Here is a 25,305-nt window from a genome sequence, read left to right on the forward strand (position 1 = left end):
CCATTTATCACAGTTACTGAAGTCACCTTCTCCAGAGTGAATAACTGTAAATTATACAATTAATCCTCATAGATCAAGTCCTACATCCCCCTTAATAAAAGATAAATATGGCTTCAAAAAAAATAAACAGTCAAACCCACCTAGATGGCTACAGCACCTATCCCAGCTGCATCTGTCCCCCACCATCTCTATGACCGAGAACTGAGCAATGAAAGACTGCTCAGTTCTCGGTCTTCAGCCTGCAGGGAGCTGTGATTGTCAGTGGCTCTCTGCTCTGCCCTGCCAGCATTCGCTAGAGCGCTGGGCTGTAGAGGGGGCAGGAGCGGCTTGCTTAGTCTCCCAGCAGCATGCTGAGAAGCTGAGCCTGCTTAGTCTGCCATCTGGGTGGATCCCGACTGTAAAGTTAGTATCTCTCCCAAGCCTGGACCAGCTGAGTGACACTTTAGCCCGCTGTTGGCTGAAAATGGGTCACAGGTATGCAAAATGAACTGCACTCCTGTGATGCATATGAGAATTATAGCCAAAATAGCTTTGACTATACTTCTTTAATTTTGTTGCCCTTCGCTGAACTCTTTCTAATTCAATAACTTTGTTCCTGAGGATTGCTGACCAAAACTGAACTGCATTTTAAAGGTGCTGCCAAATATGTGTTTTGTAATGGTGTAGAATTATTAATTTATACCTTGAATGTACACGCTTTTTTAACCCTTTTTCCCTGACAGGCCTGTACATTGTACGAATCTGACAGCCTTGGGGGTTGGTTTACATACACTCCTGGTGGCTACAGCCAATGGGATTGTGTGTACCAGCATAGCAGGTGTCCCCGGTAGAGAGGAGGGAGTTAAGGGGACATGTGTCTGCTCTTCTAGCCTTCTTTTTGCTGACCTTGAAGTGACTTTCCCTGACCAGCATGGCAAGGAGACAATCTAATACAGTGCGAACTGCACTGCATTAGGTTCATTGGAGCACAGGGGAGACATCCAGGGTCCTTTAGAACGGGGGTTAGCAACCTGTCAATCGCAAGCTACCCGTTGACCGCTGAGAGGTAATAGGTAGCTTGCAAACACATTCCAGTGTTGCCGACCCGGTCTTCTCTTCAGAGTTCCAGAGCGGCACAGGTGCACGCTCACCTAATCATAGGCTGCAGAAGAAGCCCCCATCCCTTGCATACATGCAGCTGCGGTGTGGGGAAAGCCTCCGGAATCGCTCGGGTGGGTGTGTGCTCTTCTGCAAACACACCTGAGCTGTTGCTGTTCCGCGGTCATCCCCACGGCCCTCCTCCCAGAATCAAAGGGCTTGTGGGTGATAGCAGGTGTGAAGGTGAGGGAGATTTGCCAGCCATCCTGACACCCAGCCTTCCTAACACGCAGCACTCCTGACACCCAGCCATCCTGACACCAAGCCATCCTGATACCCAGCCCTCCTGATACCCTGCCCTCCTGACACCCAGCAATCCTGATTCCCCAGCACACAGCCCTCCTGACACCCAGACATCCTGACACCCAGACATCCTGACACTCAGCTCTCCTGACACCCAGCCCCCCTGACACACAGCCATTCTGACACCCAGCCTTCCTGACACCCAGCCCTCCTGACATCCAGCCCTCTTGACACCAAGCCATCCTAACATTCAGCCCTTCTGACACACAGCCCTCCTGACACCCAGCCATCCTGACACTCAGCCCTCCTGACACCCAGCCCACCTAATGCCCCACCACCATGCCCTCCTGACACCCAGCCCTCCTGATGCCCTAGCACTATGCCCTCCTAACAGCCAGCCCTCCTTACAACCAGTCTTACTGATGCCCCAGCACTATGCCCTCCTGACCCTTCAGTACCCTTCGCTTCTGACCCCCCCAATACCATACCCTTCTGACCCCCTAGCACCATGCCCTTCTAACATCCCAGCCCTCCTGATTCCCCAGTACCATTCTCTCCAGAACCCCCCCAAACTCATACCCTCCTGACACCCCAGTGTCATTTCCTCTTTTTACCCCAGCTGTCCTGATCCCCCTGTACTGTATACTCCCGAACTTCCAGTACCATGCCCTCCTGACACCCTTGCACTGTGCCATCTGATTCCCCAGTATCGTGCCCCCCCTAACCCCCCTATAACTTGCCCTCCTGATCCCAGCCCTACATCCTACTAACCTCTGTACACTGCCCTATATGCTACTGACATCTGTACACTGCCCTACCTCTTACTGACCTCTGTACACTGTCCTACCTACTACTGACCTCTGTACATTGCCCTATCTACTACTGACCACGGTACGCTGCCCTACATACTAATGACTTCTGTACACTACCCTACCTACTACTACTGACCTCTGTATACTGCCGTACCCTCTAGTGACCTCTGTGCGCTGCCCTATATACTACTGACCTCTGTACACTGCCCTACATCCTATTGACCTCTGTACACTGAACTAGATCCTACTGACCTCTGTACACTTCCCTACTTACTAATGACCTCTGTACACAGCCCTGCACATTACAAATCTCTGTACAGTGCCCTACATACCACTGACCTCTGTACACTGCCCTACATCCTACTGACCTCTGTACACTGCACTACATCCTACTGACCTCTGTACACTGCCCTACATCCTGCTGACCTCTGCACACTGCCCTACATACTACTGACCTCTGTACGCTGCCCTACATACTAGTAAAAGTGAGTTTCTCACTAAAGCTATCTTTTAAAGTAGGCTAAGTGTATAATTTTAAAGCTTCATGCTGCTATCTTTACTTTTTATTGGGGAGCTTGCTACAAAATTTCTTTAAAGAAAAGGCGGGGGGAGGGGGGGCTCTACACCCTGGTGATCTTTGATCTCTGCAATGTTGTCCAGGTAGATCTCCATCTCTTAAAGGTTGCCTACCCCTGCTTTAGAATGTCTCAGTAAAAAGAACCTGTCACCAAACAAATCATTACGTAGGGGACTTTTTGTCCCCATGTGATGAAAAAAAAGAAAACATTGAGGTTGATTTACTAAATACAAATATACTGTGCACTGCAAGTGCACTTTAAATGTATTTGCTCTAGATCTGAGCGGAAGCTCTGCCTAATTTCTATCATCCAATCATGTACAAGCTAAAATGTTGTTTTTTATTTTGCTTGCGGTGACGTCACCCGGAGAGTCCGCCCCTTGTGATATCGCATGACATCCCAAATTTATTTATGGTCCACCAATTTTAGATATCTAGCGCTGATTCTCTCCGCTCTCAGTGTGACGTCTCTGGATGGCCACCCCTCATGGCTATATAAGCAATGGCAGACAGTGGGAGCCGATACAACAAAGGCAGACAGCGATCGAGGAAGACTGTGTTTGTTGTTTTTAGCGGGCAATGGCAGTGGACGAAGCAGATGACATCCTTTTCTTCACCAGAGGGAGAGGAACCCCCTCAGAGAGAGAAGAAACACTGCAGGGAGATGAAACCACCAAAAAGAGAGGAAACACCGGAGGGAGAAGAAACTACTTGAGAGAGAAGAGGAAAAATATACACTGGAAGAAGAAGTAAGGATTTTTAATAAAGGACTTGTTAAAAACTGTCTCTTGAGTTTTGTAACACTACCCTTCTATTTTTTTGCTGAATGGGTAGGGGTACAATATACCCCATACTTATTCACCTGGGGGAAGGCGGGATCTGGGGGTTCCCTTGTTAAAGGGGGCTTCTAGATTCCGATAAGCCCCCTGCCCGCAGACCCCCCCAACCACTGCCCAGGGTTGTCAGGAAGAGGCCCTTGTCCCCATCAAACTGTGGACGAGGTGTTTTGAGGTAGGGGGGCCGAGCCCCCCTGTCCCAAAGCACCCCCCATTTTAAGGGCATGTGGCCTAGTATGGTTCAGGAGGGGGGGCGCTCGCTTATCCCCTCCCTTTCCTGACCTGCCGGGCTGCATGCTCAGTATAGATTTTGGGAGGTACCCACACGCCATTGTTTTTAAAAATTTTGGTGTGGGGTGTTGCTTCAAATCCTGAAGGGCCTGGTATTGAACTGGGGGATGACCCCACGCTGTTTTTTTTTTTTTTTCACAATTATTTTTTTTGGGGAAAAATGTAAGGGTCAGTGGCGCTGCCTAGGGAGAGGGACTGCTTGGTGTATAGTATTAGAGTATGCAATAGAAAATGTAAAATATATATACAAATATAATGCCAATAAGTCACATAAAGTGAAAAATTAATGGTGTATCATTAAAGTGTTCCAGTACTGTGAATAATAAAAAAATAAATAAATTCAAGTAAATATATAAAAGTGAATAATAATTCACAAATGTAATAATAAGTAATCTAGTGCAAATAGTGTTGGGGTGTGACCCAGGACATATAAATAAATAATGTAAACAATGACAATTCAATAAATGGGTGTATCATCGATACATCAGTGCCAGTATAAATATCAGTGCAAGTATAAATACTGTAGTAATAGAAAGAGAGGAGAGAATCAGCGCTAGATATCTAAAATTGGTGGGCCATAAAAAAATTACTGATGGAAAAGTATGAACATATACATTCTGGATGAAATTATATGTTCATACTTTTCCATCAGTAATTTATTTATGGTCCACCAATTTTAGATATCTAGCGCTGATTCTCTCCTCTCTTTCAATTAGTCTAGTATGTGGTGACACTACTGAATTAGCTGCTGATGTCTAGTGCTCCAGTACATTACATTTATTCCTTCTTATTATTTTCCATATTTCTTTAACCCATTGGTAGTGCATAGGTCCATTTCTTTTTATTATAAATAGTAATAGTCCATGCAGATATCCAAAAGCCAAGGGGTAAATAATTGATGGTGTTGTTCCCAAGTAATGAGAAGCCAGGTGAGAAGCAATCAACCCACACAGGGGTATCTCACCAGGGTATTAGTGTAGAGAAATCTTCTCTATCAGCTGGGGTATATCAGGGATAGGACACTCAATAGCCAGGGTGGATGGTCCTTTTATGTATTGCTGCCCAGGTAACTTCGGTCCTTAGTTTGTGGGGTAGTCCCCACAGAGGATAAAGAAAGAAGGGCCAGATAGTGTGATACCGTTTGATATAGCAGTTTATTGTAGTAAAGTGCAGGGTACTCACAAATTAGTAGAAAATCACAAGCGCTGTAATGCCTTTCCAGAACTGCGTTTACATTTATTTTAACATTCAGCTGTCAGTGGGGAACCATGTTGACAGCTGATGACTCAGTGGTTGTTAAGGACATGATGGCTGACTTTCCGGCCTGTGCCTTAGCAACCAGCTATATACAGTGTTTAACCTTCCTAGCGGTATTCCCGAGTGTGGCTCGGGGTTAAATTTCAGAGCCAAAAGTGGTAACCCCGAGCCACACTCGTGGTACCGCCAGAAGCATCGCTGGATCCTGTAAAAGAGGTTTCTTACCTTGTCACCGGGATCCAGCGATGTGTCCGGCGGTGTCTAGCGGCAGTTCTTCATCCCGATCCTCTCCGTGCCACGGCTTCCGTCTCCTGCGACGTGACGTTCGCAGGGGGGTGGAACCGGCGGCAAATTCAAATGTAAAAACACACCAAACACACTGATACCATTCAAAATGAAATAAAATCACATTAGTTTGCCCCCCAGTGCCCTTTCCTGCAGTTTTACTGTACTTTTTATGTAAATATATATATATATATATATATATATATATATATATATATATATATATATATATGCAGTATGTATATATATAAATATACATATATATACATATATATTGTGACAGGAAGTCAGCTAAATCTGGGAATGTAGTCACAGGAAGGAGATACATTTCCACCTGATTTAGAAAGTCCATTAATTAATTTAGGGTGTTGGCTACAGCGCTAGCCAGCAGGAAGTTGAAAGGCCTTCACCTGTTCAGAATGAGGGAGTTAAGGCTCTATAATTTGTTCAGAGAAACTCCTATTGTTTGCTGCCTCCAGAAGCTGCATCCTGAAGCCATGTGGGCTGGGAGCAGGAGGACAGTCAGCGTGTGCCTCCCGACAGGATGTGTGGGCCTGGGAGAAGACCCCCCGGAGTGATGTGTGCCCGGGACGGTAACCAAGGGTGAATACGTCTCAAAGGTGAGAAGACGAACTGTTGATGTGAAAGAAACAAAAGGACTGTGTTGCCCTGTGAAGCTATTATAAAAGGACTATTGAGTGTCCGCTGTAGGACAAGGAAGTCTGCCCGACGGTAGGTTGGAGACAGACACTTAGGCAGGTTCCAGTTGTGAGAAGGTAGCCGCCCACAGAGGCAAGGATTTATTTTCTGTTTTATTTTATTTTGGATGTTTTGCTGCATACAGCCTGGTGAAGAAAACACCATTTAATAAACCACACTGTTTGTTTGCAAGCACTTGTCGGCTACCTCTCTGGGAAAACGCACCCCCCAAGGGGTCATCCACACCCGCCACCGAGCTAATCCCTCACATATGGTGGAGGTATGCAGTGGGCATAAGCAGAGATCCCTGCAAGGAAGTGCAAATGTTTGATGAACTTTATCTGGTGCATGAGATTGCACAATCTATGTGTGCAGGAGAGAAGATCCTGACAGAAAAAAAAAAGTGTTTTAAAGAGACAGCGGTCTCAAAATTATTTGATGAACTTTGTTGTGTCTGGTGCAAGTGACTGCACAAACTGTGTGTGCAGGAAAAGAGATCTTGCAAGAGAGAGAGAAAAACTACATGTGTTAAAGAGACAGTGGTCTGAAAAATTTTTGCTGGACTGTGAAAAATTTGTTTGTGGAGTTATTGAAGATGGGGCGTTCAAAACGCCTGAAGAATGCAAAGATAGATGAAATGAGAGACCGGATTCTATGGATGGAGGGGATGCTACCGTCTGAACCAGCCCCATCCATGCCTAAAGAGAGTCTACTAAAGAGGAAGGTTGTTGTCCCTAGCAACACTGATGAAACCGCTATGGAGACGCAGTGTGCTCAGATGAAAAGTAAACTCAAAATGGAGGAGATGTTGAAACATCTGATTATATCAAATGCAGCTCAACAGCAAGCAAATGCAGCTCAACAGCAGGCAAATGCGGATTTTCAGCAGAGCTTTGCAGCTCAACAAAAGGCTCATCAAGAGAGCATGGCAGGCTGGAAACAGAGACGCCAGCAGCCAATGGAGGCCATCGGTTTGGAGGAAACCGAGTATGTGTGCAGGGCTGAGTTGGATGCCTTGCAACGGAAAATGGAAGAAAAGGAACAAGCCTTGGAATTGCTTAAAATGGAGCATAGAAACTTGCAGGAAATGAATGAACTACTCAAGTCTCATGTGTTACAGTGGGAAGAATCCACTGCTCTTCTTTTGGTCGAGTTGCAAAAACGCAGAGAGACTATAATGGAGAAAGATACCATCCTCATGGAAAAGGAAAGTGAAATTCAGACTTTGCAGAAGCAAAGTATGGCTGATATGTTGGAGTTGCGTAATCAGCTGGAAAAAAGTCTTCAGTCTTTGGGAGCTACAAAAATAGACCTGCAGGAGTCGCAGGAACAGAATGTCGCTCTGAAAACGACATTGTCTCTCAGCGACAACGAGAAAAGTGAAAGAGAGGCTAAATTACTGAGTACTGTGTATGAGCTCACTACTTTGAGCAATGTGGTAAATGAATGGCGTGCGGACTGTGAAAGTTGGAAAGGGGAAGCCCAACGTGTCCAGCAGCAGTTAAAGGAGAAAGAAGCCTGTGTGGCAGAATTACATTCTTATTCCCAGATGCTAGCCAGTGAGGTGAAAGCTCTTATGCAGGGAAAAGAAGATTGTGAACATAAGAGGGAAAAAGTAGAGGCACAGCTTCTGGAATCGCAAGTGAAGGTGTCAGAAGGTGACCGATTGTGTGCTAAGCTGTCAGAGAAGGCAAACCGACTGCAGGTTGAGTTGGACAATGTTACAAATCAGCTTTCTCAAGCAGACAGCAAATCTAGAGAAATTGCGGAAGATTTTTCTATCTTGGAATCGCAGCTGCAAGACACGCAGGAACTCTTACAGGAAGAGAGGTGTCAAAGGCTGAGTTTTAGCACAAAGCTCAAACAAATGGAAGATGAGAAAAATGGCTTCCTGGAACAATTAAAAGAGGAGGCGGAAGCAAAGAAAAACCTATCAGAGCAAGTCGCAACATTGCAAGCTCAGATAGCGGATATGAAAAAACGCATGGAAGAAAGCGTTGGTTCATTACAGTGTGTTGAAGATGTGAAAAAGAAGTTTGATCAGATGCTTGGTGAAGAGAAGACTGTGTCTGCAAAATATGCAGAAGAACGCGCACGTGCAGAAACGGAGGTGCGTGATAACGAGAGCAAAGCCCTGTTCTTGGCTCGCTCTTTGGAGGAAGCTCTAGAGTGTAAGGCTGAACTAGAAAGTGTTAAACAGCTGCGTACAGAAATGGAAGAATTGGTCAGCTCCAAGGATGATGTTGTGAAAAGCGTTCAGGAGCTAGAAAAGTCTAAGCGAACCTTAGAACAGCAAGTAGAAGAGATGAAGATTCCGTTGCAGGAACTGGAAGAGGAATTCCAGGCAACAGAGGATCTGTCCCAAAGAGGGGATAGTGTGCCTGATGCAGTTTTTAAAAGGATCAGTGTTTTGGGGTCTGTCCTGAGTGAGCCTCAGAAATGTGACGACATGTGGCTTGAATCACCCCTTTGGAATAAACCGTTCCTTCAAAAACTTCAAGCATTGGAAAATGTATCATTAGAACTTCAGCAAACAAAGGAGCTGAGTAAGAAATGTGGTGATTTCTCAGTTCAGGCTGAAAACCTAGTGGAGAAAACTAAGGCTGTTGGTGAAAACGTGAAGCAAATGAATAAGTGCCTTTCAGGGAGTGTTTCCAAAATGGAACTGGTGAAAGACGGGTGGCAGAAGTTTGATCGTGATCTTGAGATGCATTCCATGTGGAATTCAGATAGAGAAAAAGAACTAGGTGACCTTGAGCGGTCAAATAGTTCAGCAGAAAGTGCATTGAAGAAACCTGTAAAAGAATGTGTTGCAGTTCCATGCTTCTTCACTGATGCAGAGTGGAGGTCTATAATGGATACCACCCAGATCGCTGGGTTCAACTGTGTTGTTGCCTTTGACCCCTATGTTGGTGGAAGGAAAGTTGATGATGTTCTGGTTGGCTTCTTCTGTGAAGAGTTTGGCAAGAAATATAAACTGAATATCAAATCAAATAGTAGGCCTTTACTGCGACTCGCTCAGGAGGGCGAAAAGTTTAAGAAGTTGATGAGTGCAAATGCTTCAGATCTGCCTATGAATATGAAATGTTTGGTGAATGATATTGATATCTCTGGGAAAAGGAACAGGGGTCACTTTGAAGAAATGTGTGACAGCCTGTTGTCTCAATTGGAAAATCCTCTGCACAGCATCTTAGAGCAAGCAAAGCTCAAGAAGGAAGATCATTCCCTTTTACAACAAAAAGTCAATGATTGTGTACAGATGTATGGAGAGGCAACTCAAGTCACAGAGGGATGTCAAGAGTCCCTACTTGGAACAAAGCTTAGTGAAGCAAAGGTTCTCAAAGTTTTGTGGAAAACATTTATGGATTGCAGAGAGAGGCGTCTTAAGAATGTTGAAGACATTAAGACTAGCCCAATTGAGTTGCCTATGGATCACGGTCCTCCATGGTGGATTGGACAGACGGTTATGAGGGACAAGCTGTCTGACATTTATGAGAAAGCTGTCAATGAAGATGACAGAAACGAGAAGGAGCAAAATGATGCCAAAAATGCAGTTGAAGAATGTGTATATGAGATGAGAGACAAACTGTGTGGCATTTATGAGAAATCCGTCAATGAAGATGACAAAACAGTTTCATCCGGAAGCTTGAGGATAATAGGAGGCTTATCAGTGAGTCAGCAGTGCCTGACACATGCGTGCCTGGAAATATGTGTCCCAACCCTAGGGTTGAAACAAGAGGGGGGGGTATGTGACAGGAAGTCAGCTAAATCTGGGAATGTAGTCACAGGAAGGAGATACATTTCCACCTGATTTAGAAAGTCCATTAATTAATTTAGGGTGTTGGCTACAGAGCTAGCCAGCAGGAAGTTGAAAGGCCTTCACCTGTTCAGAATGAGGGAGTTAAGGCTCTATAATTTGTTCAGAGAAACTCCTATTGTTTGCTGCCTCCAGAAGCTGCATCCTGAAGCCATGTGGGCTGGGAGCAGGAGGACAGTCAGCGTGTGCCTCCCGACAGGATGTGTGGGCCTGGGAGAAGACCCCCCGGAGTGATGTGTGCCCGGGACGGTAACCAAGGGTGAATACGTCTCAAAGGTGAGAAGACGAACTGTTGATGTGAAAGAAACAAAAGGACTGTGTTGCCCTGTGAAGCTATTATAAAAGGACTATTGAGTGTCCGCTGTAGGACAAGGAAGTCTGCCCGACGGTAGGTTGGAGACAGACACTTAGGCAGGTTCCAGTTGTGAGAAGGTAGCCGCCCACAGAGGCAAGGATTTATTTTCTGTTTTATTTTATTTTGGATGTTTTGCTGCATACAGCCTGGTGAAGAAAACACCATTTAATAAACCACACTGTTTGTTTGCAAGCACTTGTCGGCTACCTCTCTGGGAAAACGCACCCCCCAAGGGGTCATCCACACCCGCCACCGAGCTAATCCCTCACAATATAAATATATATACGTGTATATATATATATATATATATATATATATGCGTATATATATATATATATATATATATATATATATATATATAATATATGTATACATACATATATGTATACATACATATATATATATATATATATATATATATATATATATATAATAAATGTATACAGTTGGTTTGGGCTGCTCATTCACAAGAATTGCATGCAAAATAATGGTACCGCTTTCAGCACCTAAAATCCAAAAGAATCATACCGCCAGGGAGGTTAAAAGAGAAAAAGAAAACAGCAAAATACACCAAAAATCACATCACAAACACAATATATACGTTTCTGGTGCGCTTCCATTAAAGTCTACTACATGCAAAATGCGGGAAAAAGTCCCCAACCTTTCCAAAAATGCACCAGCTGCAAAACGCATAGATGTGAACCTGTACCATAGGAGACCATGTTAAATGAACTGTAGTGCATTTCTGAAAACTGCAAAATGCACTTAAAAATGCATAGGTGTGAAACTAGGGTTATAGGGGGCTTTTAAAGCACTACCTATGGAAAAAATAGGGTACTAAAGTTTGCTGTCATTTTACGTGCGCCTGCAAATTTAAGGTTTGACATGTTGGGTGTCTGTTTAATTGGAACTGCCACTATTTAATTCTCTAGGGTGTTTGCTTTCAGAAAAAATATAATGTTTTGTGGGTTTATGCAATCTTCAGGTCTAAATGATTTGAAAAAAACAAAACAAAAAAACCCTGCAAAAATGACTCTGGCAGTGAAAGGGTTAATGTTTGGCAATATTTTGCTACCTTTGTTAGCTGCAGCTTGGCATTACATGCTATTGCTAGGTCTACAAGCACCCCAGATCCTTTTCCATCACTGATACCCCAAGGGGAGCCCCCTCCACTACTCTCTGGACCCATTTGTGCACCCAGTACACAATCAAAGCAAAATCTAGATAAACTGCATCCACTGGACCTCTGCCATGCCGTTTCTCACTTAATTCCTGATGTAGCACCATACAAGGTAGGTGCTAGGTAACAGCATAGTAGGCCTTGGCTGCCTAACAGCAGGGCCATGATTTTCAACTGGGCTGTCATGTCTCCCAGGTGTGGCTGCTGAGAGGGGAGTCTCCCCACTGGCTCCATGAGAGGATTCTCATTGGGCAGTGGAGGAAACCCAATCAGTGGCTCATCCTGGCCTGTATCTACCCCAGAAGGCAGATTCTGCCACAGAGGATTCTGGGAGTGGGTATAAGTTTGAGGGGCAGAAATACAGAAAAAATGAGAATGGACTTTAAAGGCACAATAGGATTAGAGTAAAAAACTTGTTTATTAATGACATAAAAACAGGGAGTGGAGCCCCCTGGAACAGGGGGATACTTAGACAAGATACATAAAAGTCAAAAAAACACAACACAACAAAATACAACTGGTCAATAACCATAGACATATAATTGATTTACAGTAGTTATATCATAAAAGGGTGGTAATGGATGAGGATGCTATACGCTATATCCTAGCCAGCCCAGAGGCAATGGCCGGGATAACGCAGAGCGTCCTCTGCCGTATACAATGATGCTATACACATGGAAAGAGTTTCATGTAGCCAGGTGCCCTACATGTTTCGCTCAAAAATTCGAGCTTCTTCCGGAGCTACTGGTACATAGATTCTGTGTGGCAAAATGAATCATTATTAGTAACAAATCATATGTGGCAAAATATCACAGTTCTCAATTTTTAATCAATATAATAACAGTTAAAATACATATAACATATGTTCCTTGCTTGTATCCTGGGCAATGTGAAGCACACATCCGCCTCTACAGGGGTAGGTATAACCTCTTATACATATGTTCTACCATATGCTACCAGTATGTATATGCTTCCCCGTTCCCCATATCGGCCACTGTACCATTCCGGGTTCCCTTGGGTTGTTGCACCCTGAGCCACCAATCAGCATTTGGGTCCCTCCGGTGAGGAACATCATCCACTATCCCTTTATTTTCTTATTATAGCTTGTTTTGTTTTGACCAAGGGTTTATACTCGTTATCATTATCTGTATGGCCCTTTGGCTTACTCCCCATACCCTATGTTCTGTATGACATGTATTTTAACTGTTATTATATTGATTAAAAATTGAGAACTGTGATATTTTGCCACATATGATTTGTTACTAATAATAATTCATTTTGCCACACAGAATCTATTTACCAGTAGCTCCGGAAGAAGCTCGAATTTTTGGGCGAAACATGTAGGGCACCTGGCTACATGAATCTCTTTCCATGTGTATAGCCTCATTGTATACGGCAGAGGACGCTCTGCGTTATCCCGGCCATTGCCTCTGGGCTGGCTAGGATATAGCGTATAGCATCCTCATCCATTACCACCCTTTTATGATACAACTACTGTAAATCAATTATATGTCTATGGTTATTGACCAGTTGTATTTTGTTGTGTTGTGTTTTTTAGACTTTTATGTATCTTGTCTAAGTATCCCCCTGTTCCAGGGGGCTCCACTCCCTGTTTTTATGTCATTAATAAACAAGTTTTTTACTCTAATCCTATTGTGCCTTTAAAGTCCATTTGCATTTTTTCTGTATTTCTGACAATCATTCGGACGTGGCACATTGTCCCATTATGTTGTTGCGCCCCTATTCTTGCTGCTGTAGTGGTAGCGCACTAATTTTGTTTAATCATAAGTTTGAGGGGAACGCATGACGCAGCGTCTTTGGTGGGAAGCAGAGTCCCAGGAGGGAGGGTACGGCTGTCTCTCCTCCTGTCAGAAGGATCGGGTGTCTCGGGTGGCTGCCTGAGAGTCCAGAGAGAGAGCTGAGCTGAGTTGCAGAGAGGATCTGGTGTGCCGAGGACCAGTGGAGATAGAGGGGTTCAGTTCCATGAAAGCATGCCAAGTTCGTGAGTGCTGTGAATTGCCCCTGAGGGTCTGCCTGAAGTGTAGAGGGAACCACTCTGGTGAAGGTTCCAGGGATCCCGGAGCCAGCTAGTGTCAAGGGGGGTGCCTAGCGAGAGGACCCTGAAGTGTTAGAGGGGGTGCCTAGCGAGAGGACCCTGAAGTGTCAGAGGGGGTGCCTAGCGGGAGGACCCTGAAGTGTAGAGGGGGGGGGCACCAGCAGTTGGGCCCTGAAGAGTTAAGTGTACAGTGTTAAGGGTTGCAGCAGCACAAGCAGTTACAAGGAGCTACCTCAGTCAGTGAAGGACTGGAGGGAGCTGTTCATCAGACTTTTGAGCTAAACAGAGTGTCATGAGTCAAATGTCCTACAGTCCTGGATCTACTGAGTTAACCTGAGTAGTAATGTCGAAGTTCCAGCACAGTTCAGCAGAACAGTATCTTCAAGCGCCAGGGAGCTTTGGCCAGCATTCAGCTGGCGTCAAGACAGCGCTAACAGGCATTTTTCTGTACAGTGTCCCAGTTGAACCTAGTTGAGCCAGAGGAGTATCCCACTCATTCCCTTCTCCTATCCCCATTACAAAATAAACAAAACAAACCAAAAATGGTCATTGTCTCACTTCTCACACTTGGTTTTTAAACTTAAATGTGTTGGAAGTGTTACCGGTAACAATGGCAGAACCATATCAGGCCCAATGCCTGGAAATATTGCTACACTTAATAGAACAATGTTAGGTTGGTCTGACAAGAACGGTCCTTCATAAATCTATGCTGATTGTCACTTACGATATCTTTATCACAGACAAATTTCTGTATAAACTTCCTTACCATTCCCTCAATTACAGTACCTTACGTCTGGTCTGCAGTTTTCTGTTATACATCTCGATCCTTTTATGTAAATTGGTACCACATTTGCTGTATGCTAATCAGTTAGTACCATTCCAGCAAGAAACATGTCTTTAAAAATTAGAATAAGTGGCTTGACTATAACTGCACTAAGTTCCATAAGGACACATGGGTGTAAGCGGGATTAAGGATCATTACATATGCGTTATATGCATATGAACAAGATGAGCGGCCCATAGTCCCCTAGGAGTTTAGCACCGAAGATTGGCACAAGCCCCACCGCCTGAACACTCTATCCATCCAGCTATTACTATTGACAGCTATATCCCCTCCCTGCACTGAGTTCTGTCTGCATCGGCAATTATACAGAGCACGGAGTTATATGAAGTTTTTGTATTTACTTATCACAGAGCACAGCAGCACTTTGAATACTTTGTAGCAGTGTGATTGCATTATTTGGGACATTAAAGATTCTACAGCTTGCCCTCACTATTTATGCTATCAGCTGAACTTTGACATTAATTATTTATGTTGTACATTTAGTATCACTTTATTTATTTGAGCACTTATCCATCTGCATGGCATCAATTTATATTCATTATTTTTAGTCTTCTTGTGCACATTTTTTATTTTTATTTTTTCCACTACCTACTCATTGAGGATTTGCTATGGTCGTCTTTTTATGCTGATTTTATTGATCTACTTGTACGATATTTATTATCACTCAGCACAAGCACTTTTTGTTTTTATTGAAGATTTGGTATGGTCATCTTTTTATGGTTATTTTATTTATCCACTTGTACAATATCAATTAAAAAAGAATAGCGCACACATGCAAATGAAATGACTATCAAATATGAAGACAATCCACTTCTGTGCTCAACCACAGAAGTCTGGTCAGACCGAATACATAATAAACAAGCAAAAAGTTGGGGGAGCAAACCCTGAACATGTATTTCTAAAGCTGGTGCAGCTATGAACCAAGCGACATGATGCATATTAAAAAACAATAGCGCACGCATGCAAAAGAAATGACTATCAAATATGAAGACAATCGATAAATAAAAATGGGGATTTTGTCCCACCATATGGCCATATCGTGCTCAAGCCCTCCACTACGTCAAAGTACCCCATTGTCAGTGGGTCCTACACTATCCATAAAAAAGGATGAATTCAGCCTCTCTAACCCTTGGAGACAACACTCCTTGCTGGGAGAGATGTGCTAATGCACTACAAGGGACTCCTCCTATATCTACTTGATAGTGGACACTGATAGAGTACAGGTGTGTGTGTGTGTGTGTGTGTGTGTGTGTGTGGGGTGGGGGGGGGGTGGGGTGCTCAACCACAGAAGTCTGGTCAGACAGAATACATAATAAACAAGCAAAACGTTGGGGGAGCAAACCCTGAACATGTATTTCTAAAGCTGGTGCAGCTATGAACCAAGCGACATGATGCATATTAAAAAAGAATAGCGCACACATGCAAAGAAATGACTATCAAATATGAAGACAATCCATAAATAAAAATGGGGATTTGGTCCCACCATATGGCCATATCGTGCTCAAGCCCTCCACTACGTCAAAGTACCCCATTGTCAGTGGGTCCTACACTATCCATAAAAAAGGATGAATTCAGCCTCTCTAACCCTTGGAGACAACACTCCTTGCTGGGAGAGATGTGCTAATGCACTACAAGGGACTCCTCCTATATCTACTTGATAGTGGACACTGATAGAGTACAGGTGTGTGTGGGGGGGTGCTCAACCACAGAAGTCTGGTCAGACCGAATACATAATAAACAAGCAAAAAGTTGGGGGAGCAAACCCTGAACATGTATTTCTAAAGCTGGTGCAGCTATGAACCAAGCAACTTGCATATTAAAAAAGAATAGCGCACACATGCAAAAGAAATGATTATCAAATATGAAGACAATCCATAAATAAAAATGGGGATTCAATATCAATTACCACTCAGCAGAGCACCTTTGGCTTTTTTGCACATTCCATCAATACATTCTTTGAAACACCTGTTTGAACATTATTCATGTAGATTTACATGCTGATTTTTGTATTCTGTTATTTTTGCGATTGCACTTTTCATCAGTTTATTTGTCGCTATCTTCAATTTAATAGACCTTAGCGAAGCCCCTTTCATATTTATAAAATTACTGCTAAGACTATGAAACCCATCAATTTCGTCTATAAAAATTGAAAAAAGGAAAAAAAGTTTTTAATAAATCTGCTTTTTCCCTTTCATTTGTGAGCAGCTTCCAATGTTCATCCATTGTGGGGGCCATCTGATCTTTCATATTCTGTTCTATTTGTCTCTCATATTCTAGTTTAGCCACCCTGATTGTTCCCTTGCATTTCTTCATACATTCCTTGTAAATCTGGAATGCCAATGGTGTCCCTTCTACTTTTTTACTTTTCTCAATTATTTGTTTTTTAAACTAGCATTTAGCCACATGGGTTTCAATGTTGTTATTTTATGCTTGTTACCCAATGGAATACAATGACTATTTTACTTGTTTAATTTTGTGCTCTTTGTTGCAAATATTTGGTCCCACTGAGTATTGTGCAATAAGGATCGCAGCTTGTTAAAGATAGCTTTTTTTTTAAATTTAGAGTTCTTGTCATTCAACATGCTTCTATTTCTGTAATTTATGGCAAATGTGGGTAAACCATGGTCCCTATGATCCAAGCTGTCTCTTACTTGCACATCTGTAAAAAGGTCTGTGTTTGAAACATTAGATACAAGTGAGAACTTTTCCTTGTTGGTTGTTGTTTCCTTGTTGTTTCCACCATCTGTTCCATAAAATCGTCATGCAAAGCGTTTGAAAAGAAATGGCATGCCTTTGTTGACTGTGCAGTTCCGCTAGCCCAATCAATATCAGGATAAATAAATGAACCCATAATGATAACACCTCCCTGCTTCCCAGCCATTTTGAACTGTGAAAGAAGCTGAGACCCCTTCTCATTCTTTATGTTAGAGGGCCTATAACTCCCAGAAGTAATTTAGTATTTGCTGCTCTCTTATGGAGCTCCAGGCATAATGACTCTCCACCATCACAGTTCTTTTAACCACTTGCCGACCGCCGCACGACGATTTACGTCGGCAGTCAGCCCCGGCCAGGCAGAGTAACGTAGGGCTACGTTGGCACTTCCCGCCGGTCCTGTGCGCGCTCCCGCGCCCCCCCCCCCTGCCGCCGCCGATGGCTCGATTGTGTTTAGAACCGATCAGTCATCAGGTCCAGGCCAATCATTTTTGGACCGGCTGACATGTCGGACAATTTTTATTCAACCTCCCAACATGCGACCTGTGTGTACTAGGCATTAAACTGTCAACCACCTTTTAGACCCAGGGGGCTGTATCAATGGCTTTTTTTGTGTCAAGCAGGTTTTTCATCCCCATACAAGTGGAAATGCAAAAACCATTTGAAGCAGGTCAGAAAGGGGTCAACTGCAGGTCAAATACTATTAACCACTTGCCGACCACCGAACGACTATATACTGTGGAGGTCAGCCCCTCCTGGGCAAAGTGACGTATCGGTATGTCACTCGCCTACGAGCCTGTAGGGGGTGAGCGCGCGCCGCCGCCGGCACGCTCCCGCCCCCGCTCGTTCACTAACATCCCAGCGCGTGTGACCGGTGGCTCCGATGTCCGCCGGCCACTCGCGATCTCGCTCAGGAGAGGGAGAAAGGCAGATGGCTGATGTAAACACAGCCGCCTGTCATTCTCCCTTAGATCATGACAGAGGCTATGCGATCCTGCTATGTAGGATCGTATGTCTCTGTTATGATCTAACAAGCCACGCCCTTTGACAGTTAGAATCACGCCCCTAGGGACACACTTAACCCCTTGATCACAAATAAAATTAACCCCTTCCCTGCCAGTGTCATTTTTACAGTAACAGTGCATATTTATAGCACTGATTACTGTAGTAATGTCACCGGTACCCCAAAAGTGTCAAAAATGTCAGTCAGGGGTCCGATCTGTCCGCCACAATGTCGCAGTCCCGCAAAAAAAAAATCGCAGATCGCCGCCATTACTAGTTAAAAAAAACAATAAAAATTACATAAATCTTTCCCGTAGTTAGTAAACGCAATAACTTTTGCGCAAACCAATCAAAATACGCTTATTGCGATTTTTTTTACCAAAAATATGTAGCAGAAAACAAATTGGCCTAAAATGTTTTTGAGAATTTCATATAAAAAAATGTGAAAAATATTGTTATTTTTTCAAAATTGACGCTATTTTTTTGTTTATAGCGCAAAAAGTAAAAATTGCACAGGTGATCAAATACCACCAAAAGAAAGCTATGTTTGTGGGGAAAAAAAGACGTCAATTTCATTCCGGTACAGCGTCGCATGACCGTGCAATTGTCCATTACAGTCATGCAGTGCCGAATCGCAAAATAGGGCCTGGTCTTTGAGCAGCCAAATCCTCCGGGGCTTAAGTGGTTAAAACTAAATGATCCCTGAATCGTCTTAAACTGATGTCAAACTGATACCATCAACGCAAGCCTAAAGCACATCCACACAGACTTTAAAGAGTTTAGCTTAATAGTTCTGTTGTTCCTACAGGTTTGCTGTAAGGGGTTAGTTCACCTTTTCACAAAAAATTAAAAGGTGAACTTATTAACAACACAGATGAAGATTGTAAGGTACAGGCAGCAGGGACTACAGGAGTAGGGCAGATGCTGTCAGTTAGTTTACCTTACAGGAGGGGTAAGGGTGGGGTGGTTGTTGTGAGTTGTATCACCTTTTCATTTTGAAAAGGGTGAACAAACTCTTTAAGGCATTGCATGTTAAAAAGCTGTGTGTAAGGATGATTAACCCATTTCAGAATTTTTTTTTCACAAAAAATAATCAAATCAGAGTCTGATCAACCGTCTCTTATGTAACCCTTTTGATTTTGTGAATGGTTCTCTGCAGTGATCTTCACAAAATGAGCCATTCCACAAGATTAATAATAAAGGCACCTATGAAATTACAATTGAAGTAATGAAAGCGCCCAATATTCTCTCATATGGTATTTATGTTTTTATGAACGCTTAAAAAATGATTTTGCTGGGTAGATTGCAATTAAACAACATCTTGAGTTGCAAATTCCTTTGTCTGACATGCCTAGACAATGAGCAAGAGACTGGAAGCTGTCTCCACTGTTCAGGAATCGTGTTGTTTTACTGAGTAATATTAGGTCGTTCCAAGCTGGAAACTGGTTTGGAAGAGTACCTTTCCTCTAACACAGTAAAAAAAAAAAAAAAAAAAAAAAAAAAAACACAGAAATTCAGCAAAAGTGAAAATTGTAAATATGGTAAAATCAGGTCATGACAGTCATCACTGTGTTTTTTACTTATCTGTGTTCTTTATTAAATATGTTAAAAATTGTGCTCAAATGCTAGGTTAATTGTGGGCTAAAGGGGACCAAACACTCCCTTGGTTCTGTTTCCTTTAGTAATATCACATAACTATTTATTGTACAGAAACCCCAACCCTCCAGGTTTGGTTTGTCAATGTTGCCTGGCAGAGGCGTAACTAGAACCTTCAGGGCCCCGATGCAAGAAGCCATGAAGGGCCCCCCAGACCCCTGACCGGGGCCCAGCCCTTCAAGCCCGGGGCTCTTCCCACTAATCCTGGGGCTCTTTACTCTCGTTGCAGGTCCTTTTATTATGGTCCCGCAGCAGGATCCTTTCACAAGTTCTGCAGTGGGCCCCCTTCCTGCCATCTTGGGGCCTCCCCACAGTGGTGCAATGCCAGGGCCCGGTCGCAAGTGTGACCTTTGAGATCCTGGAAGTTCACCCACTGGTTTGCTACCGGGCCCCCTGGAGCATGGGGCCCGGTAGCAATTGCAACCCCTGCAACCCCTGTAGTTATGCCCCTGTTGCCTGGTACAGATTCATCATGTCTATAGATGTCTATAGATAAAATAAACCAGATGGGACAATGGTTATTTTAAAGAAGGCCATATGTAATCTGATAGTATATTCTAGATTTGATTTGCCACTTGCCAGCAGTGTGTAGTGTGAGATCTACCATAAGTAGATATATACACTGAAACATTATAGCAACTGGTGTTTTTATTTGTCCCTAAAGGACAAAGGAATGAGGAAATCAGAGAAGTGCCAATATAAGCCTGCTAAACTAATGCTAGAATGATTGAGGATTCATTTTTTATTAGTTTGTTACAGATTTTTAAACTGATATTTTATGTATTTTTTTCCTTACTTTTTATATTAAAAAAATAAACATTTAACACAGCCTTTATAATGACCCTGGTGTTACACTATCACATTTATGAGAAGCTGTTTATTTTATGATCCTTTCTTTAAGTATAACTCTATAGAAACCCTATGTGTACTGGAAATGGGGTAGTGTTGATGGATCAGTCCTTTTATTAAACTCTGTTTTTAAATGTCAGCTTAATAAACATATTTCTGTTGCACACTCTACCAGAATGAATTATACTGGGGGTGCTGTAACATCCAATGAATGGTATGGTGTGAAACATCTATAGCATATTTTGCCAGCACACTTTAGTTTAAGCAAAAAGTCCAAATGTATTGCAATATAAAAAAATCAGACCATAGTGCAATATTTCACTGCTTAGGACTTGTCATTAAAAGAGAAGTATGGCTTTGTTTTGTTTTTTTGAGAATTATACTTACCTAGGTGGATGCAGCATCGGACCGACCCCCTGCTGCCTCTACACTGGGAACCAAGCGCCTGCTCTCTGCTGAAAATGGGTCACAGGAGTGCAGAACAAAGTGCACTCCTGTGATCCATAGGAGATGTACAGCCAAACAAGCTTTGGCTGTACATCTACTTTAAAGTGGAACTTCACTCCCCCAATCAACATTGATTGTTTTTAATCCTCATACTGCTAGCATTAATAATAGTATATCATATTTAATGTTTCTTTTTACATTTCTTTAGTTAATTCCTGGTACATCACAGGAGTCTTAAGGAGTGGGGAGGAGGAGGGTTTTTCTCCTGCATGCATGATTTCAGCTAAGGGTAGATAGATTCGGGGAAGTAAATGCTACGTAAATCATTTGCCCTTACTCAGAAATGGCCATGGCCAGAAATGTTAGGGGGTTATTTTTAAAAGTGATTTCTCAACAAAATAAAGCAGAGAGACATGGTTGGATGGGGGAGCTTGCTTTGAATACTAAAAATGAATTAAATAGTATTTTTGATATGTGGTGCTCAGATGCAGTTAATACCTGATTTAAAGCTTTAGTTAAACATTTTTGTTAAAACAGTACAAGGGATGGTACTTGCATTAAATAGGAAGTGTCCCTGGTGCTGGTGGTTGCTATCTAAGTTGAAATCGGACGCCCTCTGCCTCTCCTCCACTGTACCACCTGCTAGACTTGTTATAGGGATTCCACCTTTTCTGCTCCCTTCTGCCATTTATAGAAGCTGTACTATAACTTTCATCAATGAAAAGCACTATATGAACGAGGGGATGTACATTTCAATCATCTGATTGTCCATCATTCATAGGGCGCTTTTCAAAAAAAGAAGTTATATTACAGCTTCTATTCATTTAGGAGAGTGGTAAAAAGGGTAGGTCCAGCAACTGTGGATGCTCTTTTCCATAAAATCTTGATTCCTCTGCCCACTGATACCTCCACAATGGTGGTTTTTACAGTGCTGCAGGGGTTAATACCAGCTGCTCGTCATGAGTGCCGACTATGCCCACTCTTTCCACCCTTCTACTGCGTTCATAAAAACAGCAATATTGCTTCTGATGTAAAAAAAAATAAAAACCCTAAACTTTACATACCAAAGATATGGCTATCTTGTTTAGACAGAATGTAGGCAGCACCTAGTTATATTATCCCCCTTTGGGCACAATATATTCTTAAAATCAAACCTGACACATAAGTAAATCACAAAATATATTAACTTACCACTACTGGAAAGTTTCTGCACTGGTCTGTCATATTTAAAATGCTTTTTACTAAAACTGAAAAATGCCTAACCTTCTAAATTCTTGGAAGCCTATCCTCAAATTTCCAGTGCTAGAAAGGCTGGTCATCAGTGAGGGAAACAGACAATTAGGTATTTTTCATCCCTGATTGATAAGGTTTGTACTACAAGCTGGGAGAGCCAAGATAACTTAAAGAAAATGTCAATTTTGATTCTTATTTCCAGTAAACAAAGTGATATTGGACATAGTTATGGGATTAATAGCATCAACATCATGCAAGTTTATATAGCATCTAGCACATTCTTAGCTATCTGGGAACACTGAAATGGGACAAGGCATGTGCCTCTATGTTAAAGTAAATCTGTCCTGTGCAAATGAAAATGAGCACATAATGACACACTACCAAAACCCACAGGGGGTTTTAGTAAAGCACTAACAAAACATTGCTGGCAGTATGGCCCTTTATAATACCTGAGCCAAAAAAAATAAACTTTGCCCCCCATTTCCGACACACTCAGCAGATTCAGGTTGTACTTTATGGTGCAAAGTGCACTATTACTGAACCAAATGTAAAAAAATTCAAAACAAAACTGGGGGTGGGGGGGGGGGGTAATTAAAACCAACTCTAAGTTGGTGTACAGAGACAGGCAGAGTGCCTGTGTCTGTACGCTGTGTAGCAAGCGGCATACTTTCCTCTGCTACCTCCTCCCCTCCCCACTTGTCACTGGTTGTAAAGAATGCTGTTGGTTTCAGTTGAGAGACTCCCAGTAACCAATGATACTGATAATAAGTGAGTTCTGTAGCTAATAACAGGTTGCCTTTTGGCTCTGGATCCATCCACTGCCTGCTGTCAATCACAAGAAGAGTGGACCTGATTAGGAACCAGTGTCAGTCAATCCCCAGCTTCGCCCATCCAGCTTTAAAAATTCTCAACTGCAGTGCTGTCTTAGGGGCAAGAGGAAGCTCAGCAGGACGGAGTGTCCATATTAATACAGTCTGGTCTCAGTGCGCCTCCACACGTGGTGCGTGCCCAAGATTCGTGTCCCCGTTTACAATAGATACATACATTTGTCCTCTGCACTAATATTTGTCATACGGAGACACCCATTATGACTTTCCCTGTTTATGTTGGAACAATCAGTAGATCTAGAGGAGTATGCTTTTGAAATAATATGAAAATGTTGACCTGCCCTGTAAAAGTCAAGCCTGGCTTGCCTCTTGAGTCTCCTTGTTGATTGATGAAACCACTCATAACATTATTGGACCATTAAGAAGACGTGAGACATTGTAGGGAAAGGGCATAGCTGAAATTGGACAGAATAAGGTAATGTATGCATAGAATTGCAACTTCCTATGTATCTTGATCTCCTGATTGCTTTAAAATACAACTTTCACAAAAGATAGCTTCTGTTTACACATTTTTTATCATGTGCTCAGTTTTAACAATCCAGATTTGTGACAGGTTTACTTCATAAAATAGACCAACCAAATTAATGACTTGAATCCCCCAACAGAGTCTCCCATGTTTTAAAAATATTTCATTAAATCATACGAAAAAGGTGGTTATAATATTCCCAGAACCATTGAAGGTATATGCAAAGGTATCTGCTAAAATCCTCACACTAAACTTATAAAGTCAGCACTTTTCTTTGTGGGACTATTTTCTTCAAGTGTTTTTTATAATCATTGGACTTTGTTTCCTCTTATTTATGATCTAAAAGTGTATATTTATTTGTACACATATTCGTTTTGGAGCTCTGTACTATTTATATTTTTACATTTGGATACCATCACTGTCGGTTGGAGTGTCAGCAGCTGTTTTTTACTTTGTGTTTTATGTTTGTTAGCACAGTTTTTCACCTAATTTTTACTAAACTTAGTAGACCCCGGAAAGTGACTGTTTATTTTTTTAATTTTTTCAAACCAAGCTTGCCCAGTATATATATGCAGTTATATTCAGGAAATGTATCCTATTTTGTGCTTTGAATAATTTACATGTATAGGGTATGCCGATCAGCTGTGCTGGGTGAAATACTGACATAACATAAAAAGTACCGGTACCCAGCTTCTTGATTTTTTAGTACCAGAATTTGACCTGGTGTCAATCTCTTGCAATTCCTAAACAGTAGGGCTTCAGCATAGGGGGGAGAAGCAGCACGAGCAGCATGCTTAGTTAAAAGAGTGACAGATAGATGAGCTAATCACTGTGTCATTTCTGCATTCATTGTCCAGTCACTGGCTGGAGTGGGTCCAAAAGAGCTTGGGCTCAAAGAAAATGGTTTGAAAGATGCTGGACATCAGACTGAGAACATCCAGTGGGGGAAAACGTAGTACAGGGACAGCTCTAGTTTGAAGATGAATGCTGTAACAAAAGCTCATTTTCATTTGAACTTTTATTAGTATGTTCTTTTTTTATCACGTTGTTTTCAACTGGAGTTCTGCTTGAAGGAAGACAAAAATTCACTTATTTTCTTTTAATAAACCGCTGTTCATAAATAAAATAGCTTCAAAAGAGAACACTTATGTTCCTTAAGACAAACAAAACACTAAAAACAGATAAAAGGATAGAAAAAAATAAGACATCAATAAATGCCACTAGAATGTATGCGCATCCTTCTACTGTGCCCTAGTCTGGTTCCTTTTCAGATTTACAGAACTCTGCATGTAATGGAGCCTTTCTAACTTCCACTATATATATCTCTTGTTTTCTTCCTTGTAATCATAAGGGTCACCGGCAAATGGATAAGCTGGGGGTTGGTTATAGGCTCCTCCAAGAAATATCCAGAGCGTTCCAATGAGCATGACAGGGGTCACAATAAACAGGCACAAGCGGTCAACTGTCCGAGCAACACGGTACCAGTTATCTTTCTCCTATAGAGAAAAGATAGAAACAACAACATAAGGACATTTAAAACACTGGAGTGATAATTCTTAATGTGATTTTTTATTAGAAGAACATGTGACTCAGATGTTAATTGTATGTAATATACAGTAAGTATAGCTGAAGCTACATTTTTTTTATTTCCTGAAGCAAAAACA

General features: G+C 42.4%; 1 protein-coding gene across 1 annotated transcript in view; it reads right to left on the reverse strand.

The window, feature by feature from the left end:
- CHRND (cholinergic receptor nicotinic delta subunit) overlaps positions 1-25,305 on the reverse strand; it is a gene marked incomplete at its 3' end in the record, with an annotated part of 128,664 nt that overhangs the window by 42,216 nt on the left and 61,143 nt on the right. The window contains exons 12-13 of the mRNA XM_082250878.1: positions 24,956-25,137; positions 24,807-24,812 (exon numbers count right to left, since the gene is read on the reverse strand). Coding sequence (XP_082107004.1) covers positions 24,807-24,812; positions 24,956-25,137 — 188 coding nt within the window. The remainder of the gene's footprint in view (positions 1-24,806; positions 24,813-24,955; positions 25,138-25,305) is intronic.

This window comes from Pelophylax lessonae, assembly GCF_965119305.1.
Source record: "Pelophylax lessonae genome assembly, chromosome: 3".
NCBI lineage: Eukaryota > Metazoa > Chordata > Amphibia > Anura > Ranidae > Pelophylax > Pelophylax lessonae.